Source organism: Phoca vitulina, unplaced genomic scaffold, assembly GCF_004348235.1.
Source record: "Phoca vitulina isolate PV1807 unplaced genomic scaffold, GSC_HSeal_1.0 scaffold52, whole genome shotgun sequence".
Lineage (NCBI taxonomy): Eukaryota > Metazoa > Chordata > Mammalia > Carnivora > Phocidae > Phoca > Phoca vitulina.
In genome coordinates, this window is record NW_022589755.1 from 6,932,412 (window position 1) to 6,952,503 (window position 20,092).

At 58.2% G+C, this 20,092-nt stretch overlaps 3 protein-coding genes across 3 annotated transcripts; all 3 read left to right on the forward strand.

Annotated features, from left to right (window-relative positions):
- Positions 1–3,972: 3,972 nt before the first annotated feature.
- Positions 3,973–6,330, forward strand: KCNA7 (potassium voltage-gated channel subfamily A member 7). The gene is made up of 2 exons (XM_032388651.1): positions 3,973–4,542; positions 5,515–6,330. Exons 1-2 carry the CDS (start codon positions 3,988–3,990, stop codon positions 6,328–6,330), a joined length of 1,371 nt encoding a protein of 456 aa, XP_032244542.1. The 5' UTR covers positions 3,973–3,987.
- A 5,298-nt stretch (positions 6,331–11,628) lies between these two features.
- Positions 11,629–13,233, forward strand: NTF4 (neurotrophin 4). The gene is made up of 2 exons (XM_032388969.1): positions 11,629–11,745; positions 12,586–13,233. Exon 2 carries the CDS (start codon positions 12,598–12,600, stop codon positions 13,231–13,233), a length of 636 nt encoding a protein of 211 aa, XP_032244860.1. The 5' UTR covers positions 11,629–11,745; positions 12,586–12,597.
- Positions 13,234–18,893: 5,660 nt separating this feature from the next.
- On the forward strand, positions 18,894–20,053 carry LHB (luteinizing hormone subunit beta). Its single transcript, XM_032388647.1, has 3 exons — positions 18,894–18,908; positions 19,233–19,400; positions 19,729–20,053. Exons 1-3 carry the CDS (start codon positions 18,894–18,896, stop codon positions 19,969–19,971), a joined length of 426 nt encoding a protein of 141 aa, XP_032244538.1. The 3' UTR covers positions 19,972–20,053.
- The last annotated feature ends 39 nt before the right edge of the window (positions 20,054–20,092 follow it).

Genomic DNA, 20,092 nt, shown 5'->3' on the forward strand with positions numbered 1-20,092 from the left:
GGGATGGCAGAATCTGTTCATTTCCTATTGCTGCTGTAACAAATTACTACAAATTTAGTGGCTTAAAACAATGCATTTTTATTCTCATTCTGTTCTGGTGGCCAGTGGTCTACCGCAGAGCTGTGTTCCTTCTGGAGGGAGGCTCCAGGACAGAATTCGTTTCCTTGCTTGCCTTTTCCAGCTTGGGGAAGCAGAGGGTACACTGATGAGGGACATGTAGCAGGGTCGCAGGCAGGGCTGGGATGTAGGGTCCAGCCCCCCCATATCCCCCCTGCCCCCCACCCCCCAGGGAGGCACAGAGTAGATGAGAGAAGGATTTACCAGGGTTAGAATTTGACTACAACAGTGCCCTGGAGGGGGTCATAGTCAAGGGAGTTTAAGATACGGGAAAGTGGGGCGCCTAGGTTGGCTCAGTCGGTTGAGCGTCTGCCTTCAGCTCGGGTCATGATCTCAGGGTCCTGGGATCGAGTCCCGCATCGGGCTCCCTGCTCAGTGGGGAGTCTGCTTCTCCCTCTCCTTCTGCCCCTCCCGCCTGCTCATGCTCTCTCTTTCGCTCTCTCTCAAATAAATAAATAAACATTAAAAAAAATCTAAAAAAGATACAGGAAAGTGAGGAATTTTATTCTTTTTTAAGATTTTATTTATTTGAGAGAGATAGAGCATGAGCAGGGTGGAGGGGCAGAGGGAGAGGGAGAAGCAGGTTCCCAGCTGAGCAGGGAGACTCGATCCCAGGACCCTGGAATCATGGCCTGGGTCGAAGGCAGACGCTTACCCGACTGAGCCACCCAGGCGCCCAAAAGGGACGGATTTTATTGGTGTCCCATGGAATAGTGGCAGCAGGGGAAAGAGGGAAGGGAGGACAAGGTGGGGGGAGCCAGAGGTAATGAAAAGGTAACAGGATCAATGCACTGTCGGTGCTGGCAGGCTTGAAAGTTTTTCAATGCAGTTGATGGGGAAAAGGAGCATGGTATGATAAAAACAAAGTTCGGAGGGAATGTCATTACTGGTAAATGACAAGGACAAAGGCATGACCATGAAATCAGGTGGTACGATTGAGTGACAGATAAGGGGTGCAGAGCTTCTTTGGGGGTTGACAAAAATGTCCTCAAGTTGTGATGGATGCACAACTCTTAGGAATACATGAAAAGCCCGCTGTGTCATACAGGTTAAATGGGTGAATTGTACGGTATGTGAATTGTAGCTTCATAAAACATTCAAAAAAAAAGAAAGAGAAAGAAAGAAAGAGGAAGGAAGGGAGGGAGGGAGGGAGGGAGGGAGGAAGGAAGGAAGGAAGGAAGGAAGGAAGGAAGGAAGGAAGGAAGGAAGGAAGGAAGGAAGGAAGTAGATGGCTGGGTAGGGCAGTGAGCAAGATCGATGGAAATGGTGGGCTCGGGAGTACCAAGAGGCCCGGTTTGGGTTATCTATTGCCACAGTGTTTGTAACAAACCACCCAAAGTCTGCATGGCTAAAAACAACAAAGATAACTTATTTCGGTTCCTCATCTGCAATCTGGGCAGGGATTGGAGGGGACTCAAGGGAGGGTTTATCTCTGCTCCAGGAGCATCAGCAGGATGCTCTGGATGGGGCAGGAGGATGTGCTTCTTCAGATGGTCACTCACAAGGTTGATGCTGGTGAAGAGCTGTGAGTTTAGACAGGGCCGAGGGCCAGTAACCTAGGGTCCTCTCCCCATGAACCTCACCATCTGGACTGTGCAAGTGTCCCAAGGAAAAGAGTGGGGCCGAAAGTTGCCTTTCATGACCCAACCTCGGAAATCATATGGTGTTCCTTCCAAGATGGTCAGTTAGTTGGGGAAGTCACCAAAACCTGGGGACATGGTCTCCATGAGATAGGGAGTGGCAAGGGTCTCTATCCTCCAAGATTCAAGGTTACCATGTAGGACAAGAAATGGGTTCCTTTTTGGAAAAGACAATCCAGTTACAAGTCAGGTTTTAGTGGGATCATCTGTGGGGATAATGAAATCACTAAGGATTAGGACAGTAGCTTTAGAATGAGGGATAGGAGGGCGCCTGGGTGGCTCAGTTGTTAAGCAACTGCCTTCGGCTCAGGTCATGATCCCGGAGTCCTGGGATCGAGTTCCACATCGGGCTCCCGGCTCAGCAGGGAGCCTGCTTCTCCCTCTGACTCTCTCCCCTCTCATGCTGTTTCTCTGTCTCTCTCTCTTTCTCTCAAATAAAGAAAGAAAATCTTAAAAAAAAAAAAAAAAAAGTAGAATGAGGGATAGGGAGCCAGGATCTAAAATCTTCCATGAAAGAGCAGGAGTGGCCAGAGAGAAAGGGATAAGTTCAGTATGGGAGGATAGGAAGTGTCCATGGATAGCTTGAGCTTCAAAGGAGCTGACGGAGGGGGCGCCTGGCTGGCTCAGTAGAGCATGTGACTCTTGACCTCTGGGTTGTGAGTTCAAGCCCCACATTAGGCGTAGAGCTTAAAAAAAAAAAAAAAAAGTCAGAGGAGCTGAAGGAGGAAGAATGGATGGTCTGGAAACAGCAAGGAGAAAAATAAAGAAAGAAAAAAGAAACGGAAAGAAGGTGCACCCATTGCAGGTAGGAGGGTGTAAGACGGCGGCAGGAAGAAAGGACCAGTTCACACAGAGTTCAGAGACCCACAAAGATAGGGGTCTCTCTGTGGGCTCTGAAAATGGCATAAACATAGACACAGACAAAGGGAGGATAGAGACCCGGAGAGAGGAACCCAGAAATCCAGAGGGATGGTGACACAGCTTCCCAGAAATTGCAGACAGAAGAAAAAGGGTGCCAGCATTCGCAGGGAGTCATAACCTTCGTGTTTCTCTGCACTTGCCCAGCAGAGGGCGCTCGGGACCCCACTCCCCTGAGTGCCGGTAACCAATCCCCACCACTTCCCCCCAAGCCCATCAGATGGGGCTATTTTTACGCGGGTGTCATAGGACACCGGTGGCTGGAAGGCCATCGTCTGTCTGTCCTTTAGTCCCTTCGAGTGACTCTGCGTCATCTCCCCAGCCCACCCTCCACCTGTTCCTGGCAGGCCCGGCCTCCTCCTGCTCTACCCAGGGCTACTCAGGCTTCACTGGGTCTCCGAATGTCTGACCTCGAATACAGGTGGAGACCTTGATGAGGGAACGGGGTGTGGGGCGCACATGATCATGGCTTGCAGCTGCTGGAGCATCTCCAGGACGGGGCAACCACCAGGGCAGTGGCAGAGCCGACCTACAGTTATGGTCAGAAAGAGAGTCAGAGATATGACTCCAGAGACCCTGAGTCCTCCGGAGGCCCTGAGACAGAAACTCACAATACTTCAGGAATATAGGCAAAGAGACTCAAGGGGAGCCCCAGGGAAACCCAGGGACAGAGACACAGAGGGCTAAGAGATAATGAGAAGAGATCCCGGCAGAGGGGAGAGACAGAGACCAAGGGAGACAGAGATAAATGGAGACACGCCCCTAAGAAACAAGAGACGGAGATGCAGAGAGACCAAGACACAGACAACTGACAGAGACCTCCAAATACAGAGTCCTCTAGAACGGCAAAACTCAGAGATAACTGACCCATAGAGATACTCAAAGATACATCCCTTGACAGAGACTCAAAATGAAGACGCAGAGACATACAAGATAACGAGAAAGACGTGGAAGTTTGTGACTCCAACAGAGGGGCTCAGATATTCGTAAAAAAGAGACGAGAGAGAGACACACACACGGAAACCCGGAGAGACGCGGCACAGAGCGAAAGGGGACCCGAGAGCCGGATGGGCGCGGGGAACGGCGGCGGGGGGAAGGGGCGGGCACCCCGGCAGAGGGCGCGCGGCCGCCCTCTGCCCCGCCGGGGTCAGGCGCCCCCTCCCCCGCGCCCTGGCCGGACGGCCGGGCTATTTTTACGCGTGGACACCGGACACCAGGCTGGGGCGGCGGCGGCGGCGGCCGAGGCGGGGCCGGGCCGGGTCGGGCGTCGGGGCCACACGTCCGTCCGCGGGTCGCCGGGGCTGCGCGCGCCATGGAGCCGCGGTGCCCGCCGCCGTGCGGCTGCTGCGAGCGGGTGGTGCTCAACGTGGCCGGGCTGCGTTTCGAGACGCGGGCGCGCACCCTGGGCCGCTTCCCGGACACGCTGCTAGGGGACCCGGCGCGTCGCGGCCGCTTCTACGACGGCGCGCGCCGCGAGTACTTCTTTGACCGGCACCGGCCCAGCTTCGACGCGGTGCTCTACTACTACCAGTCTGGCGGGCGGCTGCGGCGGCCGGCGCACGTGCCGCTCGACGTCTTCCTGGAGGAGGTGGCCTTTTACGGGCTGGGCACGGCGGCGCTGGCGCGCCTGCGCGAGGACGAGGGCTGCCCCGTGCCGCCCGAGCGCCCCCTGCCCCGCCGCGCCTTCGCGCGCCAGCTCTGGCTGCTCTTCGAGTTCCCCGAGAGTTCGCAGGCCGCGCGCGTGCTCGCCGTCGTCTCCGTGCTCGTCATCCTCGTCTCCATCGTCGTCTTCTGCCTCGAGACGCTGCCGGACTTCCGCGACGACCGCCACAACCCGGGGCTCGCTGCGGTAGCGGCTGCTGGCCCGGTGAGGGGGCGGGGCCTGGGTGGAGAGAGGCGGGGCTCGGGTGGAGCCGAGCGGAGAGGCTGGGAGGCGGGGCCTCTCAGGAAGGAGGGGCCCGGCTGTGGGTGGGCGGGGCATTGAGGGGCTTGTTGGGAGACAGGCCAATCATAGATGGGGCAAGGGGCTCGAGAGGTGGACAACCCAGGGACAGGGCCTGACCGGGGGTCGGGGGGTCGGGGGTGCGGAGGGAGGGGAGGAATCTACCCTTTTAAAGGCGGGTTGGGGGCGGGGAAGGGATAGCCTCATGGGGACGGGACCTGAGGCTCTGACTAGGAGGACCTCCCTATTGCAGGGCGGGGTTGAGACAGGTGAGAAAATGGCTTGCTGAGGGCGGGAGGGAGGGAAGACCGGGACGTTAAGAAATGAAGCGGAGGGCTGAGAGACTGAAAAATCAAGGGTCAGTGCGGCTGGCAGTAACCAATAGAAAGATGGGCTGGAGGTGGTGAGAGTGGAACTTGAGGGAGCTGAAGACAGAGGGCCGAGGTAGGAAGAATCCGTTACAAATAAAGTCAGGCTGAGGGCCATGAGAGCAGCGGCCTCAGGGTTTGGTGTACGAAGAAGGTCTTTAGCCGTTGTAGTCTGGACTGGGGTTAGGGAGGGCAGAGCGCAAGGAAATGGGACCTGGGTGGCGACCCTCCCCCATCTGGAAAATCAAAGCTGGGGGTGGGACTTTGGGAAGGAAGAGATGGAGCCTCACTCAGGCACCATTTCAGGAGTCTCCACCAGTGAAGGATCAGGGACTATAAAGTCAGCCACGCAGGCATGATCCCTAGGGTTCCGGAAAGAAATCTAGAACAGCTGGGTCACTGGAGGCCTGGGGGCAATGACTGCTGACCAATTTGTACAGAAGTAGTTGGACATTTAAATCACAAATGTGGCTGTTCCAGTGTGTCCCAGCCCTGGTGTGGTCCTCTCTGAACCCCTTCCTCCCTGCAGTTCCCCGCTCGGCTGAATGGCTCCAGCCCAGTGCCTGGACCCCTGTCTCGCATGCCCTTCGATGACCCGTTCTTTGTGGTGGAGACGTTGTGTATCTGTTGGTTCTCCTTTGAGCTACTGGTGCGCCTGGCGGCCTGCCCAAGCAAGGCGGCCTTTTTCAAGAACGTGATGAACCTCATCGATTTTGTGGCCATCCTACCCTACTTTGTGGCGCTAGGCACCGAGCTAGCCAGGCATCGGGGTGTGGGCCAGCAGGCCATGTCACTGGCCATCCTACGAGTCATCCGACTGGTGCGCGTCTTCCGAATCTTCAAGCTGTCCCGGCACTCAAAGGGCCTGCAGATCTTGGGCCAGACACTACGGGCCTCCATGCGTGAGCTGGGTCTCCTCATCTTCTTCCTCTTCATCGGTGTGGTCCTCTTCTCCAGTGCAGTCTACTTTGCTGAGGTCGACCGGGAAGACTCCCATTTCACCAGCATCCCTGAGTCCTTTTGGTGGGCGGTGGTCACCATGACCACAGTTGGCTATGGAGACATGGCACCCGTCACTGTGGGTGGCAAAATAGTGGGCTCTCTGTGCGCCATCGCTGGAGTGCTGACCATTTCCCTGCCCGTTCCGGTCATTGTCTCCAACTTCAGCTACTTTTACCACCGGGAGACAGAGGGCGAAGAGGCTGGGATGTACAGCCATGTGGACACGCAGCCCTGTGGCCCACTGGAGGGCAAGGTCAATGGGGGATTGATGGATGGAGAGATGCCTGAGCTACCACCTCCTCTCTGGGCCCCCCCTGGGAAACACATGGTCACCGAAGTGTGAGGGACAGTTGAGGTCTGCAGGACCTTACGTTTCCTTGGAGGGAGGGAGGGAGGGATAGAAGGGAAGGTTAGGGGGAGGGGGTTGGGTTTAGGAAGAACTAGGTTAAGTGGTAATGAGTTGGGGAACACTGAGTCTCGTTGGGTCTTGAGTTGTGGTTTGGTAGCTCCTGTGGGTGCTTCCTTAAGTGACGGTGAATGGCAGTGAGTTATAATGAGTTGATGGGGAGGCTCCATTGGTTTGTACTACATTGGGTTGTGCAAGATTTATGGAGCCTTTCGTGGTTAAGTGTTGAGATAGATTTGATCACATAGTTTTGTTTTTTAGGTCCTCACTGGGTTGGGCTGTGTTGTTGAGTCTGGGTGAGTCTTGTCCAATTGCATTGTGCAGGATTCTGTGGCTTTATGAGTCCCCCTAGGACCATTTTGGATCAAGTTAGGTGGTCACCCACGGCATTGTTGGGACTGTGTGCGTGTTCACGCATGGTGTTGTGGAGTTGAGTTGAGACATGTTGGAAATTGTGTGGCTTCGCGATTCTTCTAGGGCTATGTTATTTTAGGTTCTGTGAACTTGTGAGTCATGTAGAAATACGAAGAGTCAAGTGATTGAATGTGAGCTTTCTAGGTCACGTTAGGTTAAGTTGGGTTGGAATGTATGACAGTATGAGTCTTCCAGGGTTCTGTTGGGTTGATTGTGTAGAGTAGTGTCGCTGGAAGTTTTGGGGGCTATGCTGAGATGAATCATATTGAACTGTATAACCATGTGAGTCTTGTAGGGCTATGCTGAGGTGAGTTACCCCAAGTTGTGTCATTGTGAGTCCTGTAGGAATGTTAGGTTGAGTTGGACTGTGCATATGGACTCCACAGGGCCATGTTGGTTTGTTTTGCATTTAGTGGTAGCACCAGGACCCAAGAATAACAACACCGGGGAGGAATCACGTATCAGGAGGCAAGTGTGGTGTTATGGACTCTGCGAGACAAACTGAACTGACTTGCCCAGCATCACTTACTATAAGGGGCAGGGCTGGGTGCTGGATCCCTTGATTCAGTTGTTCATGCAGAGGGCCTCCGGGTGAGCTAGGAAGATGTAGACACTCCTTCCATTGGCTCCACCCCTGCTTCATTTTGCCATTCATACCCTCTCTATCTGTCCTTCCCTACGGTTTTGCTTCCAACCATGGAGATCAGAGCCACAAGGGAAGGGGAAAGGGGGAGAAACTGTACTTTGTACAGGCATGATGGGGGCGAGGAGGGGGGACAGAGACCTCAGGAGTGATAAAAACTCAGAGAAAGAAAGAGACAGAAACCCAGAGAAGAGGTAACAAGGACCCAAAGAGGGAGGAAGAGAGATTTAGGGAGAAGGAGATGAAGACAAAGACCCAGAGAGATGGGGAGATAGAGACCCAGAGGAAGGGGGTCAGAAACTCCAAAGAGAAAGGGAGACAGAGACCAAGAGTGGGAGATGGAGATGGGGGTGTGTGTCAGGCACCCAGAGAGGGACAGACACCAGAGTTTGGAGCCAGACCAGAGCACCCCCGAGAAAGATAACCAAAAAAGGAATAGGCAGAAAAAGTCAGTGCCTCTGAACCCAAGAGATACACAGTCTCTCTTCCATGGAATCACGAAGAGATCCCAAATCAGGGAGGACCACCCTATCTTCCCACAGCTCAGGAAGGATGTCAGACAAACTGGGGAGCCCACTCTATTTTCCAGGGGAGAAACCAGAATCTTAGAGCATGGGAGTGGCTTCCCAGGGTCCCGTGGCACATCCCCACGAGCGAGGATTTATGGCAGGCTGCCTGACCCCACCTGTCCCATCAGCCTGCTGGTATTCTCCAGCCTCGTTTCTCACGAAGAAACTGAGGCTCAGAGGGGAGGGTGGGACCCAAGGGCAGGAAGCCACACATTTTCAGAGGGCTTTCAGTACTAAAAGGGCATTTGGAGGAGGAAGGAGAGCAGGATGCTTCAATCACTAACATATAGGGCTTCCTATGTGCCAAAGCATCATCCAAAGTACTTTACTTGTATTAATTTATTAAAACCAGTGGTTTACAGAGTGTTGTTGTTGTTATTTTTAGCTATTGCCTCCCTCCCTTTTTGGGTCAAATGAAATCTTACTTTGATGGAGTGTGGCACATCAGAAGGGACCTGGTTTGAGGGACACACACATCTATGGAGTCCTCCTTGGCAACTCAAAATGCAGCTAAGGCATTCAGTCTGGAAACGCCCAATTTAATCCAACCCCCTTTTTATACAGAGTGACGGAAGAAGGTACAGATGGTGGGAAGAGTTTTATAAAGGTCGAAAACCATAGAATCTGTAGGTGGTCCCTTCCCTCTGAAATGGAAAGGCACATCTGGAGACAGAAATGGAGACAGACCCCCCTCACAGTGGCAAACACAAAGCAGAGTCTGGGACCCAGCATGGAGACCCGAAGAGGAGGGGAGACATGCAGAGAGGGGCCAAGACCTGGAGAGAGGACACCCAAGGGAAGGAGGGAGAGCAGGAGGGCAGTGGCCTGGGAGGGGGAGGACAGAGATCCACAGAGGCTGGGAAGGCAACCAGAGAGGAGAGGTCAGAGATCCAGAGAGAGGGAGGGGGGTAGAGGCCCAGACAGAGAGGGAGAGGAGACAGAGACCCAAAGAAAGAGGAGGGGTGCACAAACTGCTCTACTTTTCTTTGAAAACTCACCTGTACTACCCCATCAGAGACTGGAAGTCACAGAGTCTCTCTGGTAGGGGGTGGGACCTGTTGGCTGCTTAGGAGTGGGGGGGGGAGTGTGGAGAGGTCAGGGAGGTGACCCGAGGGGACACTCAGATGGGGAAGTGCCCCTCCCCCACCTTCAATAAACAACCCACAGCCACCTTCTACAGCCTTCTACGTTGCCTTGCTGGGATGGGGAAAAGGAGAGGGGAACACCCTAATCCGGGGACACCCTTCCTGCCACCTTACCATGCTATATTTAGGTTGAGGGAGGGGTATGGGATGACCCCCCGCCCCTCCCAAGATGGGTATCACCTTTCCTACTGAAATAGCTCCGGGGGAGGGGTGAAGGGCCTGGGACTCCAACTCCAACTGACCTCAGTCTGTCTTAGGGTCTCTCTCTTCTCACTGGGTTTCTGTCCCTCTCCTGAGATTCTGTCCTCTTCTCTCAAGTGGTCTGTCCTCTCTCTGGGTTTCTGTCCCCCCTTTCTCTCCATTTCTGTGCCTTTCCCGTCTCCCTTTGTCACTATTCATTTTTTTTTTTCTCTGAGCAGGTCATTGTGTTCCCACATCAAATCCTTGTCTATCTCCAAGTCCAATAATACCTTGAATTTCTCTTATCTGAGCTCAGGACAGACCTTCTCCCCAGTCCCCACCCAGGAAATTCCAGCAGAGAGGACTCTGTGGGAGAACCCCCCCATATCCACTGTCTCCCAGGGCCTCGGGTCTTATCACTGCCCAAGTCCAGCTGGTTAATGTCTGGCCTAGAGCTCCTGGGAAAGTGGGGATGAGAGCAGAGGGTGGGAATCTGCCCAGAGATTGACACTTAATTGGCAAAAGAATGCAAAGAAATCTCAGGCCCAGAGTCCTGGCTCTAAGGAAAGAGGGAGCTGCTGGTCAGGACTCCTGGGTCTGAGGGAGGATGGGACTGGGGATGACTCCCGAGTCTGAGGGAGGAGGGGCTGGGGGTGAGGACTCTTGGGTCTGAGGGAGGAGGGGAGGGGGGGTCCTGACTCCTGGGTCTGAGGCAGGAGGGGGCTGGGGGCCCGGGACTCCTGGGTGTGAGGGAGGAGGGGCTGGGGGTGAGAACTACTGGGTGTGAGGGAGGTTGGGGCTGGGGGTCCTGATTCTTGGGTGTGAGGGAGGAGGGGGCTGGGGGCCCGGGACTCCCGGGTCTGAGGGAGGAGGGGCTGGGGGTGAGAACTACTGGGTGTGAGGGAGGAGGGGGCTGGGGGCCGGGACTCCCGGGTCTGAGGGAGGAGGGGGCTGGGGGCCGGGACTCCCGGGTCTGAGGGAGGAGGGGGCTGGGGGTGAGAACTCCCGGGTCTGAGGGAGGAGGGGCTGGGGGTGAGAACTCCCGGGTAGGAGGGAGGAGGGGGCTGGGGGTGAGAACTCCCGCGTGTGAGGGAGCAGGGGGCTGGCGCCTGGCCTCCCGGGGCTGAGGCGGGCCAGGAGCTGAGCGAGCCAGGCCGGGCTGCCGAGGTCTCGGCTCGCGCGTGGAAGGCGGGATCCCCCGGCCCCTCCTCCGCCGTCGGGCGCCGCCCCGCCCCGCCCCCGCCCGGGCCCCCCGGAGAGTGTGCCGCGAGGAGCCGGCGGGCGAGCGGGCGTCCCTGCAGCCAGCGAGCGGGAGGAGGAGCCGCGCCGCGCCCGGGCAGCCGAGGAGCCGAAGAAGGCGCCCCAGGTAAGAGCCTCCGCGCCTCCTCCCCCCCGGGATTCCGGCGTCCCGGTCGCCCTGCCCCCGGGTAGGGAGGGACGGGGGCGGGGCCAGCGGGGGCGGGGCTTGGCGGAGGAAACTGAGGCAGGAGCGGAGTCCTCCAGATACGCAGCCGCTTACCCCCAGCGGGATCTCAGGAGACCAGACCCCCAGCCCAAATCCTCTTTGGGAGGAGGGGGCTGGGAGTACGTCATTCTGGATACCTGGGGAAGAGAGTCCTGAACTCCAGAACTCCCAGGTCTGAGGGAGGAGGGCGCTGGGTGTCTGGACTCCAGCATGGGAGGGAGGGAGCTGCGGATCTGGCCTCCTGAAGGAGGAGGAGGAGGCAGGGAACCAGGACTTCTGGTCTGAGGGAGGAGGTAGCCGACTTCTGGTCCTGGTTGGATCGGCGCAGTTGGGTCCCTTCACAGCCTTCTTTCCATTTCGCCATCTCGGAGCCAAGGCAGGCAGCTACTCCAGGTATGTGCGGTGGAAGTCTTGGACGGGCCCCGGCCTGTCCTGTGAGGATAGAACATTCCAGGAAGCAGCCTCAGGGACCCAGGGCTTCTTGAGTGTGGGCCCTCAGGGACCCGGGTGTCCAGACCAGCGCCACCCCCGCCCTGTCTGGGAGATGAATGGGCCATGGAGGATGTAATCTTTTCCAGCCTCCTCTATCCCCCCGCCCCCTTCCCTCCCACCCCCGCCTCTCCTTTCACCTCCCCCATCTGCTTCCCATCCCAGCCAGGAGCCATCACCTGGTCAAGGAAGGGGCCTCTGGGAAGGGGGCGCGGCCTTGACTCTTGGGTACCCTACGCTTTAAGAGGAACACTGGGAAGGGGAGTGCTCAGGTTCCCTCCCCCACTTGCCCACACAACCTACCTGTTCCCTTTTCCCCCTAGGTGGCTGCCCCTTCCCTCCCCTGAGATGTCAGGAAAGAGGGGACCACCTGTGTCCCCCACAGGGGCCCCCCAGAGCCTGGGGGCCCCCAGCACTGGAGCCTGGAGGTGGAGGAGGTGCTGACAGGTCTGGTAACCACCTGCTGCTTCCCACTTCTCTCCACACCACTTTCCCAGAACCACAGACTTCCAGAATATTGCAGAGAAACTGTAGGATCCACACCCTCACCACTATCTCCCAGCCCCTGGTTCATTTTTTTTTTTTTTTAAGATTTTATTTATTTACTTGTCAGAGCCAGCACAAGCAGGGGGAGTGGCAGGCAGAGGGAGAAGCAGGCTCCCCGCTGAGCAGGGACCCTGAGGGAGGACGCAATCCCAGGACCCTGGGATCATGACCTGAGCCAAAGGCAGACGGACGCTTTACCAACTGAGCCACCCAGGTGTCCCCCCTGGTTTATTTCTTGGACAGGGAAACTGAGGCCCCACACAGGAGAGGAAATGTCTTGCCTTCTCAGTGGCAGTTTTGAGCTGAACTTGGGTCTTGCTAGGATACCAGAACATGGCTTTTCTCAGAATTTTGGAACCTCAAACCTCCTCTAGGCTGTAGGACTTAGGGCCCCTCAGGGTTGTAGGTAGGGGTAGAATGCAGGGTGGAGTTGCTCTGACAGGGCTCAAGTCCTACTTCTGGCATTTGCTGGCTGTGGGATCTGGCTCACCTCTCTGAGCCAGTATTTCTCCATTTGCTGATTTGTTGGCTATTATTAGCAATAGTAGTAGAATAATTATGATTAATCTAGAAGTTGGGTGTTACCTAAGTCCTAGAATATAAGGTCCCTCCAAGGTTCTAGAACAAGGGCCTCCCCATGGTTCTGGAATTCAGGTCCCCCTGGAGTTCCCAACCTCTGCCCCCCTCCCCCACTAAGTTTTTATCCTCATCTCTAACCCCAGCTTCCCTCTCTATCCTCAGGTGCTCAGCGAGATGCTCCCCAGCCCCTCCTGCTCCCTCCCCATCCTCCTCCTTTTCCTCCTCCCCAGTGTCCCAATGGAGCCCCATACCCCATCCTTACCACTGCCCCCATTTCTAGCCCCTGAGTGGGACCTCCTGTCCCCCCGAGTAGTCCTGTCCAGGGGTGCCCCCGCTGGGCCCCCTCTACTCTTCCTGCTGGAGGCCGGGGCCTTTGGGGAGCCAGCAGGCAGCCCCGCCAACCGCAGTCGGCGAGGGGTGAGCGAGACGGCACCAGCAAGTCGCCGGGGAGAGCTGGCTGTGTGTGATGCGGTCAGCGGCTGGGTGACAGACCGCCGGACAGCTGTGGACCTGCGCGGGCGTGAGGTGGAGGTGCTGGGCGAGGTTCCTGCGGCTGGAGGCAGCCCCCTCCGCCAGTACTTCTTTGAGACCCGCTGCAAGGCTGACAGCGCCACCGAGGAAAGTGGCCCTGGTGGGGGTGGGGGTGGGTGCCGGGGTGTGGACCGGAGGCACTGGGTGTCTGAGTGTAAGGCCAAGCAGTCCTACGTGCGGGCATTGACTGCTGATGCCCAGGGCCGTGTAGGCTGGCGATGGATTCGAATTGACACTGCGTGCGTCTGTACGCTCCTCAGCCGGACTGGTCGGGCCTGAGGCCCATGCTCAGGAACTGGGCAGGCAGAGGAAGAAGACAGCTGGATGCTGAGGGACCTCAGGGGTGGCCTGGCTGCTCTGGGCCTCAGTTTGGGAACTTGTGAAATGGTCACAAAATCACAGCTTTCTGAGTTGGAGAGCTCAATCGATGCAAGACAGGTGGTGAAACCAAATGGGGTTTTGAAGGATGAATAGGAGTTCTTCTGGATGAACTTGAGGGTAATGATGATGATGATAATACTCAATATTTTCTGAGTGTCTACTGTTTATCAACACTAATACACAATTTTTCAGATCAACTCTGGTGGATTTAACCATCAGAGGAACCTCGGCTTCTAAGTTGCTAACCACTTGATTTCAGAGGACATCTTGCTCACCCTGGAGAGAATGACAAGGAAGTGATATGTCAAGAAGTGGGTGGGGGAGTGTAAAAACGGACACTTAAGCAACTAGGTGGGGGCTGGGGTTTGAATGAGGAATCTTACTTCGTCATATGGGGCGAGTGTTGGCTTAGAATGTTCTGTTTTGAGGCAGTGAGCTACCCATCACAGGAGCACAAGCAAGGTTGAATGATAAGAGGTCAGGATGCTAGAGAGTTTAGCACTGTTGGGGAGTTGGAGTCAGGTTTCTGCCTCCTTTTCTGTCCCAACTTTTACCCCATACTGGGAAAGAAATAGACCTTAGAATTGTCAACCTTGATTATGGCATAAGGTTCTGACCAATTGACCTGACTCCTGGCTAGGATCAGGGGTCATGTGGACAGTGATAGGCTTTGAGTGGGCCAGGAAAATCCAAAAGGAGAAATGGCCCCAGAGGCCTGAATGAGGGGTTCAGTGGGACCAGGGGCCAGGCTGCAGAAGGTAGCCTCAGTTTTCCCCATCTGAAGAATGGGTTAGTGGGATGAGCTAGTGGGAGCTGAGAAGGGAGAAGCTTGACCAAAAGGTCTTTAAGGCAAGGAAGTGACAAGGGAAGTCAGGGGTAGACCCCACACCTTCAGGATACCCCTTCATGTATCACCAGTCCATAACAAGCCTGTTGCCAAACCGCGTGGCGCGTGTGCGCGCGCGCACACACACACACACACACACACACACACACACACACACATTCTTTTAGAACCAGCTTCAGGCTAAGGACTGAAACCATAGACATCCCCCATCCCCCTCCAACACAGACTGGGCCCCTGGGAAGGGTAGGGGTGGCAGGGCTGGGCCGGGTCTGGCTGCCTTTGTTTTACATCGCTGTGTTTCTAGGTCTGTGGTTCCCACTCTTTTTTGTCACCTCCCTCTCTGTCTCTTGTCCCTGGGTCAGTAGCTCTCTGTTTCTCATTCACTGTCTCTCACCCGTTCTTGTCTTTCTTTCTCATCAAAGCTCTTTCCACATCCCCTCCCGTCTCTTTTTGCTAAGTATTTCCCTGTGTATGTGTCTGTGGGTCTCTCCCTCGTCACCCACCCCCATATCCAGGTGGAAGTTTTCAACGAAATCAAAGGCAGGCAGGACAGACGAAGCCCGAGCCCCGGGCTCACTCCTTCAGCGCACACAGGGAGGGAGGGAGAGCCCTGGGGAAGTCTGGAAATCGTTACCCCTGAGGTAGGCAGGACTGGCAGAGGGAGGAGGGGGCTAAGAGAGTTGGGACCCTGTAAGAAAGGGGGCTGTTTCTCATGGATTCCCTGATGGCGGTGGGTGGTCTCTGTCCTCCTCCCCCTCTGGGTCTCTGTCTCCCCCAACCTGGAGTCTCTGTGTCTCTAAAATTCCCTGCAACTCTGAGCTTCTATTCCCCCTTCCTCCCGCCTCCCTCTTTTTGCCCTTCTCTCTCTTTCTCTCTCTCTGGGACTCCCCTCCCCCATTTCTCTGAGTTTCTGTGCCCTTCCCTCAAAGTCCCTGTCCCTCTGTGCCTGGGTCTCTTTCTCACTCTATCCAACCATCCGCACACCTGTAGGCCTTCCATTGGCTGAGTTCGGGGGCGGGGGTGGGGGGGCGGGTTCTGTTACCTGGGGCAACAGCAACCACAAGCCTGCCCCTGCGTGGCTACCCCGCAGGGGTGGGACCATGGCGGGTCGGACCCTAGCTCCGCGCTTCGGTCCCCCATGGCCCCCAATCTCTGGGACCGAGGTGCCTGGATCCTGGCCCAACGGGCATCTCAGCAGCAGTGGTGTCGCCCACCACCTTATCCCGCCTGTGCCCTTTCCCCCGCCCACTGTGCAGGTGAGAGGACGCTAGGTTCCTGCCAGGAGGAGACTGGGGGCCCACGCTCCCGTGTCTGCAGGAGAGGCCTGGGGGTCCAGACACCTGCTGAGAGAAAAGTGGATTCGGGGCGTGGACTCCTCTCTGACTGAAGGAGGAGGGTCCCCGAGTCCTGGGTCTGAAAGAAGAGGGGCCAGGGAACCTCGATGCCTGGAACTGGAGGGAGCAAAGGGTTGGGGACCGACTGGGAGAGATCAGGGCTCGCGGGCCGGACTTGAACCGTTTTAGCTGACGTCCTTCTCCCCAGTCCACGGTCACGGAGCCCCTGCCGCCGGCCGCAAAGCAGGATTTGCACATCTGGGATTTTGACGAGGTCATCAGCAGATGGGAGACAACCTCTGGCTCGGCTTACGTGCCTAAGACCCACGGCGGGCCCTACGCACAGCCCAGGGCCCCAGAGCCTTCGGACCCCACGCGGACCGTGGGGATCAAGGATTTAGAAGAAAAGGTAAGGTTCTGGGATGCAGAGGTCCGCCGGGGACAGGGCTGGGTGGGGATCGCACTGGAGTACCGTGCGCCCTCACGGTGGATCCCCGCGTCGCCTTCCCGCAGCTCAGGCACCGCGGCTGGCGCCTCCCGCTGATCACAAAGCACCAGTGCAGCGAGACCAGGGCGCAGTACACGGGCTGGCCCGACCCGGGTCAGCAGCGCCCCACTTTCTACGTCGGGCCCCAGCCCCTGGAGCTTGCGGAGCACCTTCGCGGAGGCCCTTCCCAGGTAGCGGAGAAGACCCGCTGCCGCCGTGGGACAGAGCTCGTAGCGCCTGGGGCGGGGTCGGAGGGGCTCTGAAGGTAGGGACCAGGCTAGGAGACCCTGGGGCGGAGAATTTTGACTCTGGGGTCGTGGCCAAAAGGTCTGGGACGGAATCAGGTTACAGAGTCTGGGGGTGGAGCTTGGACCTTCTGAGGTAGGGTCAGGAGGAGGAGGGGGCTGGACACCGAAATCCCAGCTCTGAGGCTGGGGCCACAACCAGTGAATCCTGGGGCGGGGCTGGGAGGGGTTCTGAGGCCGGGGTCCGAGCTCGGCGGCGGACGGTACGTGGGGGCGGGTCTTGAACTTCCCGAGCCGAGGTCGGGAGGCAGGGCTGGGCTTTCCCGGAGTGGATGAGCTAAGGGGAACGGTTGCCGGAGGTGCGGCTGAATTCCAGTGGCGGGAGGTGGAAGCCAGGAGTCTGGGGGCGGAGCTGGGAAGGTTTTTGTTTTGTTTTGTTTTGTTTTTGTGGTTGGGGGCTGGGCTTTGTGTTCGATGCCCCACAAGTGTTTGGATTTTGGAGTAACCCTAATAAGGGTTCTGATTTGGGGAGCGAAGCTAAAGTGCGCTGGCTTGCGATTGGTCAGGAAGGATTTGGATTCTGGGGGCGGGTGTGAGGGCTGTTGGGTCGAAGGAAAAGGGATCCTGAGTCTGGGACCCAGGGCCTGGAATGCGGTATGAAACCTCTTTCTAGCTCATTCTGTCCTCCCCGGATCCTCCTCAGGCTTTAATCCCCTGGACAAAGAATCCCGAGCTGGCCGGCCGGTCTTTCACAGTATCTGACCAGGGCGTCTTGGACCGCCATCAACTTTATCTGACCACCTCAGCCAAGGACCTCCGGGCCTACCCGAAGTGAGCCTGGGTCCTCGCTCGGCACCGCCCCCAGCATAGGCCGGTGCGACGCCGAACCCGGGTGTCGGCCCCCCCTTGTCCGACTCAGGAGCCTCAGCCTTCAGCTCCCGCACGCTCAAGACCCAGAAGTTCAGACCCCAACCCCTACCTTTTTGTAGCACCCAGGTATCCTTAGTGTCAACTCTCAGGAATATGAAACCCGCCGCTTGCCCAAGAAGGGGTTCGGGACCAGGGGCGGGGCCCTAAGGGTCTAGGGCGGGGCCTACTTTGGTTCCCAGATACTCTTTCCCAAGGATTCGAAAACTCCAGATTGCAGGCCCTTAAGGACCTCGAGACCCAGGAATCCAGGTTAGGAGTCCCCAGCCCCCATCCTTCCTGAGGGGTCCCCGAATCCTACAAATGTGTTCTTGCCTCGAAGCGCAGGAGTTCAGGTCTACAGGCTCCTCAGAACGCGAGGTCTGAACCTCAGCCTTGTCCCTAGGATCCAACTGTGCCTTCCCTCTCCTGCCTCCCTCACCAAGAGGAAGGAGTTGTCTGGATATCCCCGCAAGGACTCGCTGACCTACTGGAGCTTTGAGAAGGCGCCTCAGGCCTGGGGCCATGACCCACAGAGGCCACCCTGGCCGTGCCCCTCTCGGCCGCCAGGGATGCGCGTGCCCCATGTCCATCCGGTGACGACAGCCGTGCCACACCACGGGGCGTTGTCTCTGGCTCAGGAGTCCTACAGACCCCCGCTGCACCCGCTCCTCCGGCTCGACCGTTTCTGCCCGCTGGAGCTGCCCTGGGGCGGCCCCCACTGGAAGCCGATGTCGGGGATCTACAGCGTGCCGCTGGCCTACCGCACTGAGAACTCCAGCTACGGCAGCAGGAAGCCAGCCCCCCGTGAGCCGGCAGCGCCAGCCCCGCCCCGGACACGCCCCCCGGGCGCGGGCTGGGCCGAGAGCACGGCCTCTGGGGGCACACGGGGCGGGGCTAAGGTCGGGAACCCCGCCCATGACGTGGGAGCGAGACGGCGGCCAGGACCCGGTGGGCGGGGCGAATCCCACACTTGACCGCAGGGTTGCCGGGGTCGGGGAGGGAGGTGGGAGCTGAGCCGGGGAAATGTACTTTGGGGCTGTGGGCTCGCGGGCGGGACACGCCCTCTGCGATGGAGGGGGCGGAGCTTCTTAGTCGACGACAGAGTTAAATAGCCTAAACCATGCCCATTGCTGGGTTCGGCTCTGGGGGCCTGAGTGTGGGGGAGATGGGGCTCCCGCTGAATCCCTCGTGGAAGGCAGGCACGTCTGCGTGCAGGTGGAACCCCGCCTCTGGGCACAGAATCCAATATTGAAGCCACGCCCCCCAGAAGAGGTTAGACTGGCACCGTGGCTTTCAGTCTATGGCAGGTGGAGGGGGGCTGAGGGCTCAGGGCATCACCATTCGAGGGTCCTTGGGAGGGGCGACCTTCAGCCTTCCCCTGGCTCCCACCGTGATGGGCAGAGACGAGGCCACACCGCCGGGGGCAAGGCCAAGGGCTCCCCGTAGCCTAGTCCCTGTGGCCGCCCCGCGACTTCGCTAGCACCTGAGGATGGAGTCCGGGAAGTCAGCTTCACCTCGGGCGTCTCCCGCTTCTTGGCGTGGGAGCCCCTCAGGGAGTGGGGGTAAGGGGCACTCCACAGAGCCACTCCTGCACACCTCCCTGACCTTTTCTGCTTCTCGCCCCCGGGAAGATTAGTGTCCAGGTTACCCCATCATGCCGCCCCCCCCAGTGGCCTTGCCGCCCCCACAGCCTGCAAGTATAAGACCAGGTAAACACCATAGGGGAGGCACTGAGGATGGAGACGCTCCAGGTAAGGCTGTAGGACGCCCCTAGGCACCTTGCAACTCCATCCGGGCAACAGCTGGCACAAAGAGGGAGAGTCCTGTGACCTGATGGAAGCTTCCTTCTAGAAGGGTGGGGACGGCCAGCAGGGCCCGAGGGTAGGAATCTGCAGCGTTGGGAGTACCTGGGGCTCCCGAGTACTGGAGCAGGGGCTCAAAGTGGGAGGGATGGTCCCGAATGGAAGATGCCAGGCAGGGGAGCTGGGTCCCGAAGGCGTCTGTGTGGGGGATGGGAGGGCAAGGGCTCAGGGTAGAAGGGTCTGGCTGGCCCTGAGACGCTGGCCTTGTCCCAGGGGCTGCTGCTGTGGCTGCTGCTGAACGTGGGCGGGGTGTGGGCATCCAGGGGGCCACTTCGGCCGCTATGCCGGCCCATCAACGCCACCCTGGCCGCCGAGAACGAGGCCTGCCCGGTCTGTATCACCTTCACCACCACCATCTGTGCCGGCTACTGCCCCAGCCTGGTGAGCTGCGGGGGTGGGGGGGGGGGGGGGGGGGCAGCCCTGCTGGAGTGGGAACGGGTGCTGCCGCCTCAGCTCCGGGTGGGTTACTCAGGGCTGGGCCCACATCAGATGGGAAGCGGCAGCCGGGATGGAAGGGTGGCCCGCCCCCTGGGCAGGGGCTAGGGAACTGGGGAGTCCGAGCTGGGCATGTGGGAGGGAGGGAGAGCACAGGGGGTCTGCTGGACGCCTGAGTCTGCGACCTGTGGGGGGCAGCGGGGGAGCTCGGGGGGGGGTTGCTGACCACAGGTGGATAGCCATGCCCCCCCACCCCCCACGCCCCGGCCCACAGGTGCGAGTGCTGCCGGCCGTCCTCCCGCCTGTGCCCCAGCCGGTGTGCACCTACCACGAGCTGCGCTTTGCCTCCATCCGGCTCCCTGGATGCCCGCCTGGCGTGGACCCCATGGTCTCCTTCCCCGTGGCCCTCAGCTGTCGCTGCGGGCCCTGCCGCCTCAGCAACTCCGACTGTGGGGGTCCCAGAGCCCAACCCTTGGCCTGTGACCGCCCCCCGCTCCCAGGCCTCCTGTTCCTCTAAGGATCCCCCCCACACCCCAACTCCTGGAGCCAGCAGATGCTTCTTTCCTCCCCTCCTAATAATAAAGGCTTCTCAAACTGCACTCAGGTGGTCTTTTGTCAGGCTCAAGGTGCATGCACGC